Below are 12,842 nucleotides of genomic sequence, written 5' to 3'. Positions count from 1 at the left end.
TTTTTGGCATTAATACATGATGTTGATTTATTGCAGCAGAATGGCTTATGCCAGTTGAGAGTTTTCAAAAGGAAAGAATGGCTTGGAAATGGCTTGGAAAAATGATGGCTCTTTTTTAAATTCATATTTGTTCATATTTATCCTCTTTAGCAATTATGATACACTGTAAATGAGAGTGACGTTGTAGATAAGGCCCAGAATAAGTATTTAGTAGGTATTGAGTTAAATGGAATTTCTGTAAGAGCTTTCACAAGCACTGTGTACCTTCTCATGTTTTTATTTAAACCACCCTATTACTCTAACCTCGTGGGACAAGTGTCAAAGACTCCCTGTAAATTGTTGTGAGGGGGGACAGAGCATAGATCTATTTGTTCTTGTGTTCCTGGGTCTCATTGTCAGAATGATGACAACCTATCAAATACAGCCAAGCTCACGCACAACTTTTTTCTGTTGGAATCCACATTCTAGACTCTGGCATGGGTGAGGGAAAATGCAGATTATCTGTCATTCCTTGTGTGCTCATTGTAATTCCATCTACTTCTTTTCCTCACTTAAGAAGGCTTATTGGAATGCAAGTGAAAGAGAGTGTCATAGAGAGAAAATCTTGAATTTTTCAAAAAGTAAATTATTTGTATATGTCATCATTTGAATAGTAGGATGTCTTCCTCATAGACATCCAAAGGCCTTTGTTGGATGACATTCATGCAGTAGTTTTAGCATTAATTTGGAATAAATAGAACATCCTGGTGGGATATATGAATATGATGAGGCGTCTCTTAGAAACCTCAGCAGCAGAGCAAGTTTCATGCTTTGCTCACCAAAACCTGAGAGCAGACTCTCCTATTGCTTTTTCTGCAGAGGTGGTTCAGTTTGAATGGCTTCAGATAGACTCCTCAAAACTCTATCGTGTTAGCTCAGTTCAGCAGACATAGACTCCTTATGTTAACATAAGACAGATAAACATACCTTGCAATATTCCTAGTGGGCTTCTATGGGAAATTCCGCACTAGAGAGAATGCCTAGAAGAGCTTTTGTGTTTTTCACGGTGAAAAACAACACTACTTCATTGGTTTGCAGGTTTCCAAAAAATAGAAGGAAATTAAATGGTCTGTACTAAGATTATTTTTTTCCTGGGTAGCAGGAGAGGAAAAATGCTTTCACTGTGTTTTGGGAATCTTTCCTTGATCCTCCATCATTGGCCCTCAACCCCACTACCCTAAGGGAGGTAAAGAATCATAGCTTGGTGGTAATTGGAAAGCGAGATTGTGATATAATATAAGGTCTCCTAAATCCATATAGTTTTAATCAGAACTAAAAGAAAAGGAATGATTCCACATCAGGAATTGTGTACATCCCCATACTGATTGGTAAAATATTTGCTATTTCAGAATCTTCTTTCCATGTTTTCCTTTTAATTATTTTTTTTTCTTTTAAAGTAATTCATAATGATATCTCAGATCTTCTGGCTTTCTAGTTTGTTTATTTTAGGCAGCCCATTAGTGACATTTAATATAAAAAACAATGGCAATCTTCTGAGTTCTTTTTGTTAGAATCTGCCTCCTTGGTACAGGAGCAGAAGAGAAGAGAACTATGGATTTTAGCCCAGAAACCTCAGACTCAGGAGATATCTGCCTTCCTCCTGAGACAATTCATCATAAAAATAAACCCATCAAAGCAGAAAGTCAGACGCTTCTTGACCATTGTTCTAGTGAACAGTCAAGAACGGATATGAAAGTTAATGTGAGATGGATGGCGTGCAAATCAGAACATAGGCCATGCCCAATCTTACACTTCCTAGCAGAACTAGATGATTCTGAGAGTGTGGTACTGTCTTCTTGGATGTTTTCAAGGAAATCTTAGCAGTGGAGTTAATTCTGACTCTTAATATTTTAGTTCTCACACTCCAAGGAAGGCTGTGTTTGCTGGAAGCATGCAGTTGCTGGCCGGAGTCAAGCTATGCACCGGCAGGACCTTAACCAACCACCCGCACTATGAAGACAACAGCCTGAGGGAGCGAACCAAAGCGGTAAGGCCCGTCTTAACCTTTGCCCACTGCTTGTGGACAGTCAAGGCCCAGGATACCCATGTTGGTAAAGGTTCACATAAGGAACTGGGGCTTTGTCTCCTGTTCTGGACTTCGGCCTGCTCCCATCTGCTAAAGGCTGTTCAGGGTGCCCAGAAAGGCACTGCACACCTGTAATCCCAGCAACTCAGAAGGCTGAGGCTGGAGGATGGCAAGTTCAAGACTAACTACAGTAATTTAGCGAGGCCCTAAGTTTATAGCGAAACCCTGTCCCAAAATAAAGCATAAAAGGAGCTGAGGATGTGGCTCAGTGGTCAAGTACCCTGGGTCAGTAATCCCCAAAATGGATGGATGGATGGATGGATGAATGAATGAATTGGTAGGCAGGTAGGTAGATAGATAGATAGACAGATAAATAGAGGCAGTTTAGGAGGCTACATGCTCCTCTCACAGGAATAACTGAGAAGATAAATGGCCTGGGATGTGCAGAAGAGATGGTTTAGGACAAAGCACTCAAGAGTTTTGAGTTGGGGAGGGAAGGAAAGGAGTGGAGGCATACTGGTCACAGTTTTATAAACCATTTTAAGGGCTGTTTTCTCATATGTGGTATTATTGTTGTTGCTCTTTTTAAAATAAATAATGCTAACTACATAACTATAAAGGGGAATTAGTGAAAAGTTTCCCTCCCATCCCTGTATTCCAGCTACTTGTGCCCCTCCTCTGAAGCAAATAATGTGGCTCGATTCTTGGGTATCCTCCCTAAGGTATTTTACTAATATACCAACAATCTTATATATATATATATATCATGCATAATATATATTGTGTGTGTATTTAAAACAAAGGAGCTGTCAATTTGCTAATATAGAATGATCTCCAAAATATATTGTCAAAAAAGCAAGGTGTTCTTTGTTCCTTCTTTGTTTAAAAAAAAAAGAATGCATTTGAATATATGTGTATATGTATACGTGTATGCATATTTTAAGAATATGAATATATACATACATATATTCCTCCTTTTTTTCTAAAAAAAAAAGGAGCCATATTATACCTTGCTTTTTTCTTTATTTTACTTATTTATTTTTTGCTTTTTTTGTGGTACTTTGGATTGAACCCAGAGACACTTGACTACTGATCTACATCTCCAGCCCCACCTCCTTTTTTCCCCCTTACTTTGTGAGAGGGTCCCACTAATTTTTTGAGGCTGACCTCAAACTTGGGATCCTCCTGCCTCAACCTCTGAAGTTGCTAGAAGTTGTACCCAGCACACCTTGCATTTTCAACACTATTTTGGAGTTCATTCTATATCAGCATATTAACAGCTTCCTTGTTTTTGTTAAAGCTGCATAATACTTTATGTGGATGTAGCAATTTTTATTTAACTATTGGCCATTTTCCTGTCTTTTTGCAATCCTATACAGTGCTCCAAATAATAAGCTTAGATATGCATATTTGCATCTGTACATCAGATTCTTAGATGTGTAATCACTAAGCCAATGGGTATAGGCATCTGTAATTTAGATAGCTAGATATTATCAAGTCACCCCCCCACAGGTTATATCAATTTACATTCTAGTTAACAATGCAGTAGGATACCTCTTACCCTTCCCTAGTCCTCATCAGCAAGGTTTCAAACTTTTTAATGTTTCATATTTGTCATTTCTCAATGTTACTAGTTGAGTCTTATTTTTAGGTGAGATATAACTAGCTTTAAAGCAAATTATTTTTACTAAATCCCCTATTTTTAGGGGAAATTATCTGAATTTAGACTCCTGCTAAAATGAGAATTTTTCAAATGGCCCTAGTGTTCCAGACAGCTCCAGGTTCAGAAGAAGAATGAAATGTTCAGTCAGAGGTAGCCTAGGCTGTGTAGGCTGGAGAGCCATAGAAAGACCGGTCCTTTTGTGTACTGCCCCTGCAAAGAGACACCACGTGCTATGCCCTGATAACTGACCTTCTGCAAGTCTTGGTGCTTGTCCTTAGTCGTGACCTTCACATGCAAGGAACACCTCCATCTGAGCCCTTGTGCTAGACTGAGGGGTGGCCAACCTAAGTTTTCACAAGAGCAGCAGCTCACCTCCCTACCATTTCACCTCTCCATGTGAACATCCTGAATCAGGCCCTCACACCCAGTCCCATAAGTCAGGGCTCCTAACTGGAAATTGGGTGATAACAAAGGAAGCAGCGTCTCTCTTAAGACCTTCACACACACTCTGCCCCGCCACACAACCTCTTCCCAATGCCGGGTCTCAGAACACAAGACACCAAAGAATGTGTGCATTCACTTGGGGCCCTTGGCACTGGGAGTGAATTCCCAGGGGCTACAGGTTACTCATGCTCCAGGGAAGGATGAGAGGTGGAGGTGGATGTCAGTGTCTCCTAGTCAAGGGAGAAGCAGCATAGCAGCAGTTGCTTCCATGACCTAGGACCAGGGACCCCATTCAGGGGTCCTTTTTCCCACCTGCCATCGTCAGAAGCTGGCTCTCCTCCTTACCAACACATATTTATCTTATTTCCTGTGTTGTTGTTATTACCTTGATGAAGCATTCTTAGACATGGCATCTACTGATGAATGTATTCATAACTTGAAATAATACATTCCAAATTCAAGTGTATTTGGTATCTGAATCTCAATGTATTCAGCATGACTCACTCTCCCTCTGTAAATAATTACAGTATTCTTTTAGCCATTCCCACATATACAACATTCCAGCACTGCAGATAAGTGATAGTTGGGGCAGCAGGTGGGAGACCTGTGTGTTTAGGTCTTAGCTCACCCCCTTATGGGGGTAACTTCATATTTCTCAATTAACTCTCAGGCAATTAAGATGTATTTTGCCATATTCCATTTTTATCTCATTTTGAAGGTTTATCAGATATACGCAAAGAGGTCCCCAGAGGACGTGCACGCCCTTCTAAGGTCCTTCGGCACTGACTACATAATCCTGGAAGACAGCATATGCTATGAACGCAGGCACCACCGGGGCTGCCGGCTGCGGGACCTGCTTGACGTCGCCAATGGACACGTGAGCATGTCACCTCCTCACATGCAGGGAATCTCTCAGAGGGGTGGGATTCCAATATAAATCCTAAGCAGTGTAAATCTTTTTATAATTTAAATTCATATAGACGAGCGTCCCCTTATATATCCACAAGAATTATATTTATATGCATTCTACAGAATTCTCTGCCCTGGCACTTTTGTGACTGCCACAGGAGCTGGGCAAGGGGTAAGAGCAGCTCTGAGGTCCCCGATTCTGTGTTTAACAGTAACTCTGCTTTTGGCTGGTTTGCATGACGAAGCTCTGTTTCTAAGAGCTTCCTGCTGAAAACAAAACTTCAAAACACTGCTCCAAAGCATCATGTTAGTTCCTCCATGAATGAGTGGTGGTGGTCCATTCTTACTGTTCTTTCTGCCTGCCCTGGGACATATTCTCTTTCTTCAGATAGACATTGCAAAAAGGGCCAGGCATGTAGCCCGTACCTTTAAATCCCAGTGGCTCAAGAGGCTGAGGCAGGAGGATTGCAAGTTAAAGGCCAGCCTCGGCAACACCATGGCACTAAGCAACTCAGTGAGACCCTGTCTCTAAATAAAGTACAAAATAGGGCTGGGGATGTGGCTCAGTGGTCGAGTGCCCCTGGGTTCAATCCCTTGTACCTGCCCCCCCGCCCAAAAAAAAATTACAAAAAGGCAAATTGTGCTCCTTTAGTCTTAACAGCTCTGAGCTCTGTGTGCCAGCAGCTCTTAGTTCTATCCCAGCGACTCTCAGGAGCTGGAGCTAACAGCTTCTCACAGCCCTCTGCAGTCAGAGCTAAAGGCTCCCAGCAGCTCTTCCGCAGCTCTCTGGCTGCTAGCTGTTCTCAGGGCTGGCAGCCCTATTTCTACTGTAGATAGAAATCATGAATAGGCAAAATAAAACTAAGCCAGACCATTGTGGCTTATGCTGTAGCACAAAAGGGGCAGCGAAGGAACAGGACTTCCAGACAGGCCCAGTGAGGCTGAGAGGTACACAGTCTCCTGCCCACTAATTGCAGGATTTCTGTGCCAGCATGCCAGTCTGCAAAGGCTGGCCTGTCCTGGCTGTCATGGATGTCATCACTCACAGACCCGAGTGATGACATCTGAAGTAGATGCATGGTAGGCAGAGACAGAGCCACTCCAGGGCACAGGTCTCGTGGGGTGGTTTAGGACAGCTGTAGCAACCAAAGCAACATCTTCTGGAGCCATCAGGAGCATCGGGAGTATCGGGGTGGCTGTCATGTTCACAATAACAGGCCAGCTCAACTGTTGAAGGGGAAGCTGCTTGATTGACAGCTCCCACAGTTTCCACAGAAGCAATGAGACTGAAGTCATAGCTGCTGTCACCTCCAGTGACACTTTAGGAGCAGTGATAGTATTGACCATCACCCAGCTCCAAGTCATGTGGATGATAGCAGGAGCCCTCAATCTCTACCCAACCTAGCCTACTTTTTAGTGTCTCTAGAGTGGGCACCCAGGGGAGCTGTCAGCAAAACATTAGGAACATTGAAAGATACAGGAGTGGTCCAAAGCCTGGTGCGGCAGGGCATGGCATGGTTGCCTCAGCAGCCACAGACACCCACTGCTTTCTTCCCTGAACCTTCCTGGCAGGCGGGCAACTGGTGCTGGCACTGCAGTTGGTGCAGTCTCAGCCCCAGTCTTTGCCCTACCTTCATCTCCCTTTGTTCCACCAAGCAAAGCAGCGAGGCATGGGAAAGGGTCGAGATGTTAGGGCCTCAGAGGCCTCCTGCCACCAGCCCAGCCAGAAAAGAAAAATAAAAGCAAAAAGGTAGTTCCCTTTGAAGGAGGTCAGGCCCTCCTGTTCCACCTCAGTCTGCACATGAGAACAGCCATGGAGATAACTTTCTGTACCTTGCTGCACTCCAGAGAGATGGCAAACGGTGTCTGCCTTCTACCCCCAAGGAAAACATACTTGGAGCTGTACTGGGTCTCAAGCAGAGCCAACAGAATTTTCTCCTTTTGTGGGAGAGCGGTGTCTGTATAACTGTTGTGTAAAAGCAGCTGTTTATAAATAAATGGGACCAAATGATAGACCTCTAAATTTGGGGGGAAAAAAACACTTTACTGTACAGAATATGAAATTCAGATTTTGCCCAAAATAAATAATAGCAACTAGCCTGAATTCAAAGGTGATACAGATTAAAGACATGCATTTGAATTTTGCTTTGTGTGTAACTTATTCTTAGTAATCCTTCTGACAAGTTAGAGAATATTGATTTTAGTAGAAATCTGTATTTCATTTTTGTGAGAGAAGCTGTATAGTACCTATCTAAGAACAAGGAGATCCAAGTTCTAGTCCTGACTTTGCCATTATTGGTGATCATTGTGGGATACAACTCTTCTTATCTGCCTTAGTTTATACTTTCAAAGGGGGAGAAGTCTGGACTCCCCCTCCAAAAGTATAAACTAAGATGGATAAGAAGAGTGATCTCTAAGTAGCCATTGACATTGAGATAATAGTTTCACTAACAAATCATCCGTAAGGAAACTTAGTAGCTATTCTTGCTTCTATTGTTTCCACCCGCCCCCATACTAGGAATTGAACCCAGAGCCCTGCACATCCTAGGCAAGTTTACTAGCACTGAGCCACATCCTCAGCCCTTTTTTTTTTCTAATTATTGTTTTATGTTGAGATGGGGGTCTTGCTAAGCTGCCCAGGCTGACCTTGAACTTGGAATCATCCTGCCTCAGCCTCCTAAGTACTTGGGATTATGGGCATGTGCCACTGCCCCCAGCTTTGGTTGTGATTCTTCCCCCCTCCCAAATTACATTTGGGTTGGCTTGGGTTTTAGATGATGGATGGCCCTGGAGACAATGATCCAGATTTGAAGCCTGCAGACTACCCTCGCTTCTGTGAAGAGATAAAGAGGAACCTGCCCCCCTACGTGGCACACTTCACTCGAGTGTTTCAGAACAAAGCATTCCATGTCTACAAGCTGACCAGGAGCAAGTAATGGAGATCTCTGCCCAATCTCTGTTTTGACACACTGAGACTCCCACGTAAGGAACCGTGGTAGCTGACGCTTCCTGTGTGGTGGGGCAGCCTGTCCCTGAGAGCTGTGCTGTGAGAGTGTCCTGCAGATGTTTACACAGCATTACTATCTTTGGAAGCATCTTGGCAAGCTTAAGTCTGTCTTTGTCTCGTCCCTCCTCGTTTGCATTAATGATCGTTAGCTTAATGGGTTTCACATGCCTGAGCTAGGATTTTGTTGTTGGGGAGAGTGGTGTGCTTTCCGCAGATGACCTGTACAACTACATGCCATGCCAGAAAGTGAGATCCCATCAGGATTTGAAATGCTTTGATTTTCGGTGGACTTAAGACAGCACTGGTTGAGTGTAATTGAGAGGATGCATAATTAAATTATTTAATATTATTTCACTAGTGAAAACCAATCAGTGGCTTTTTTAAAAAAAAAAAACTCTTTATTGTGCTGTTTCACCTTAAAATTTTATAATGTTTTCCAACAATTGTGCTTTTAACGTGAAAAAAAAAATCATTTTAGGTCTTTATATGTATCTTAAACATTTCATGTATTCTCTTTGAAATGTTATATGTTCAATAGTATGTGTCATACATTGAGAGAGAATGTGTGTGTGTGTGTTTGTGTGAGAATGCTAGGCACAGAAGAAGTATAAGTTCTAGATTGTAAGTCCTAAAGGGGGCAAAAGTGGATACAGTCAAGTAGAATTTGTTTAGTAAGCAGCAAGACTGTTTACTCTTATTATTGTAAACCTTATTGATACTCTTCAGTCTCTCTTGCAAGTAAAATAGTTCTGCTTCATTTCTTACCCATTTCAATTTACTGGGTTTGCAAAATTTTGTAAACTTTTTGTGTTTTTAGCCTTTGTATTTTTTACAGCCTAGAACCTTGCAAAGCTGAATATTTTTTCAATGTTGTATCTTGACTAGTTCACTAACACAGTATTTTTGGCAGACAGCATTTTCATACCAGGTTTGACTTGGGGTCTCCAGTCTTATCATGTGGGCTCTGGTAATGTTATTGTTTTCCTCACTAAAAGGTAACCAAGTGCCTCTAAGTCATGCTTATTTGTAAACAACAAAGGGGATTATGTGTACCTGCTCAAAGTTTTTTGATAATTGCTTTTATACTTCATTTCTAATGATAGGGGGATGTGTACAAGTTGCTGATAAAAGCATATTGTCCATTTAATTAAATCAACGTGGCTAATGAAATTAACTTTCTCCCCCGTTCTTGCCAGTTGGAGATGATTTAAATGTTTCTCCTTGTGGTTGTACTGAAGTAAATTGCCATAGGCGTCAAGATGGACAGCATCGCATGTTCAGATGATTTTATATTCAGTTACTACTTATTAGGCAGCATTCAAAAAAATTTACATTGTCTTTTTGGACACAAGAATACCCGGCTGTTATTAAATTATGCAACTGAAATTCCTGAATTATATCTTTCCTGTATCCCTTAATAAGGTTGGAGACCACTGCAGTTTAGGATAATACAATAATAAAACATTTTAATCAGTACTAAAACTCTAATTAAGCCAGTAATGATGCATGTCTGTTGTAGCTGACAGCATGGGTCAGTACATCCTTCGGTGAGTGCCTTACTCTAATTGAAACCAAGCACATGTAAGGTACAAGATGTTGAGACTATGTGATTTCATTAAAAAAAAAAATCTCTGTTACTTTTTCATGTATATTTAAATCTATTTTAAATATTCCTATTTGTATTAGTCTAAGCATTTGAGTACTTAGAGTCTCAGTATACAAGAATCGTGTACTTAAATTTGTATGCTTGTCATCCCCACAGTGATGGCGTAGTGATTTTTTTTCATAATGCCATTGTTGCCAACACATTGAGTGTTCAGTCTTCAGTGAAAATATAAAGTGCCAAAAAGTCATGCAAGACGGAATCCATGCATACATTCTTTCCAAGACACTGTGACCATGTACAGTACCAGTTGTCAGAATTCTTTCTTTTATGACCTTCTCATTGGAGCATACAGTACAAAAAGCATCTGATTCTGGCTCTGACTTTCAGCATCTCTGCAAGCCAGAGCAGGAGACCTGTGGCCTAAACTCCCTGTCACACAGGCCTTGGTAGCTGTTTAATGTATGGTAATAACCTCAAACGAAGGTTCTGTTTTTGTGAATAGAACAAACACCAGATTTTGCTTCTGAGTTCCCAAAGAGAAACTCTAAGTTCAATAGAAGTGCTCTTAACTGACTCTGCTTATCACTCCACAGAGCCCTGGAGTCTCCATCTCTCTGCAGCTACCTGCTCCAGCCCAGCACAGCCAGGTGCCACGCCCTGGTACTCCCAACACTCCTCCTCCCTCCCCCCTTCTGTTCCATTCCCACACCAGACCTCGCTGTGTGAGTTCCTCTGATTATAAGTACACAACTCAGCTGTGTATAAGCCTAGGAAATATGGATGTGAAAAGAGTTATTTCTGTAAAAATTAAGTTGACCGTTTTGATGTGGAAACACTTCAACTGCTAATAAAAATCACTTTTAAATTTAATGTGGTTAACAAAATCATGAAATTCTGAGGGAAACATAAAAATCAAGAAAATTCCTGAACTTAGATTGCTTCACAGATTTTTCTGTGTACTCACTCTGCCTTTTAAAAGTCTGAACCAATAGGAAGGTGGTCAGATGTACCCAAATCATGTTATTGGTATGACTTGTACAAGAAATGAACAACAGTCACTGAACCCTCAAGCAGAAGAAAGTCCTTATTAGCTTCACATCAAAAGATTAGCAGATGAAGGACTGGGGGTGCAGCTCAGTATAGGAGCATTTGCCTCACATGTGCAAAGGCCGGGCTTCCTTCCCCAGCACCGGGGAGGAGAGAAAGAAAAGACGGGTGAATGAAAGTACATTTGTACATTGCAGGTAATGCTTCCCTACTTGAACCTAGGTACTTTGTTAAAATGCCAACTATAGGTACAGATCACAATGACCCATAGAGATTCTACTAGGGTAGAAAGGCCCTGGGGACACTTCCATTACAGGCATTTATAGGATAGGGCTTCATTTCAGATGTGTTGGCCAGGAATGTAATAAAGGTTTATCTAGGCCACTCATTGTCTCTTAAAGATGATCTGACTGACCTGTGTGAATTGACCTCAATAAGTTGGTTGTGTGTGTGTGTGTGTGTGTGTGTGGTGTTGGGTGGGTGCTGCCAGGGCAAGGGCATGTGTAAATATTTCATCAGATCTGCATCTTTATTTCACAATTAACTAGAAAATGTTCTGATTCGTATTAACTTTGACTAAAATGTTAAAAATTTAGCTCATCTTTGGCCCAAATCTACAGAATTATCATAGAAATATTTAATTTTAAAATGTTAATTCAATCCTTAGAGTTAATAGGATGATAATAAAATGCGCTCAGATCATGTATCTTGGTTAACATGCTCCCAAACGCTCCATATATGACGACCTTTTGACCTAGAAGAGAAAGCTTGTCTGTTCATGGAAGAAGAGTCTTTTTAAGGTGAGAAAGTGGCTTACTCTCTTGTGACAACTAATTTTCTGTTTTTTACATCCTATGGGTAAAATCTTACAAAGAGCTTTTATATAAGTTGTACTGAATTGTATGGAGATTATATACTAAATAAAGCTCTTTTAGATTACACAAGATGAGTGTATTTCATTTCTTTGAAGGCCAAAATCCAAGGAACCTATTTATTTAAAATGCAATAACTGTATGCTAAATAGAGTAAATCACTAATCATTGTTAATGTTGAAGGAGTTGGGTTTTTTTTTCACTTAGATTTCAGTTTGATAGCTGCTTATTAGTTCATTTGAATCATTTAGATTGCTAAAGAGAAGGCTTCTGTGTTACTGAGCTTCTCATCACTAGGACCAAAATACCTGACAAGAACCACTTAGAGGAGGAAGAGGTTTATTGAGGGCTCAGTAAAATTTGAGCTGAAAATATAAATTATTTCTGTTTTAACCTTAAAATAGTTTCTACTTCATTGTTATCAACCATTAATAATTCAGGAAGATGAGTGATAGTACATATTTTTGGTAAGAGTTTATGGAGACAAACATATGACTGTTGTGTCGTTCAAAACAAGTCAAAATTCCAGGCAGAAATTGTCAGAAAAACAAATAGAAGAAACTGGCAGTGGGATCTCACATATCCTGTTCTAGTGAAGTATGAATTACAGACAGTATACGTAAGTGGAAGGGGATGTGAAGGAACTGGATGTGGTTTGGCACAGGACAACCAGGCACTTGGCAGATTAAATGCTTTTTCTCTGCTCCTCCTTTCAGAAAAGCTATCTGATATGCATTTCATGGGCCTTTTCAGTTAATTTAATATTTAGAAGTTTGCTACATAGGCTTGTTCTCAAAATGCACATAATATAGATACAACACAATGTGAAGTCAATGCCGTCGATTGCAACCAACAGTTAAAGGAAGGAATGAAGGGAGAGGGGAAGAGAGACAGATCTACACGGTAAATAAAGGTATTGTTTTATATAATATTTTTTTCAGTTATACATTGTAGATATTGGTGTGCTGGGGTGTGATAGAGAGTACACTTTTTACTGTGAGTTTTACTCAGTGTAAAACCCATACCTTACAGCACGGGGTGTTCTGGGAGGATGGCAATTTGAACTTCTCTGTTCTTGTCCCTTAGTCAACTCTAGGAGAACTGTCTGAACACTTATGATATTAAAGAAATATCATATAAACATATACTCAAATAATACCAGGTGCAATATGGGCATTTTGTTATTTTTAAGTCCTTTTAAAAATATATTGTGAAATATTTATAGACAA

The 12,842-nt window shown here is 40.7% G+C and overlaps 1 protein-coding gene across 1 annotated transcript in view; it reads left to right on the top strand.

Annotated features, from left to right (window-relative positions):
* Dpy19l3 (dpy-19 like C-mannosyltransferase 3) overlaps positions 1 to 11,643 on the top strand; it is a 76,055-nt gene extending 64,412 nt beyond the window's left edge. Inside the window, exons 17-20 of the mRNA XM_026391276.2 lie at positions 1,894 to 2,026; positions 4,891 to 5,049; positions 7,856 to 8,063; positions 10,288 to 11,643. Of these exons, the coding sequence (XP_026247061.1) occupies positions 1,894 to 2,026; positions 4,891 to 5,049; positions 7,856 to 8,017 (454 nt within the window). The 3' untranslated portion in view covers positions 8,018 to 8,063; positions 10,288 to 11,643. The remainder of the gene's footprint in view (positions 1 to 1,893; positions 2,027 to 4,890; positions 5,050 to 7,855; positions 8,064 to 10,287) is intronic.
* Positions 11,644 to 12,842: the final 1,199 nt, after the last annotated feature.

The sequence above is a fragment of the Urocitellus parryii genome, chromosome 15, assembly GCF_045843805.1.
Source record: "Urocitellus parryii isolate mUroPar1 chromosome 15, mUroPar1.hap1, whole genome shotgun sequence".
Classification (NCBI taxonomy): domain Eukaryota; kingdom Metazoa; phylum Chordata; class Mammalia; order Rodentia; family Sciuridae; genus Urocitellus; species Urocitellus parryii.
Note: the sequence above shows the minus strand (reverse complement) of the source record. Positions and strands in the feature narration are given on the sequence as shown.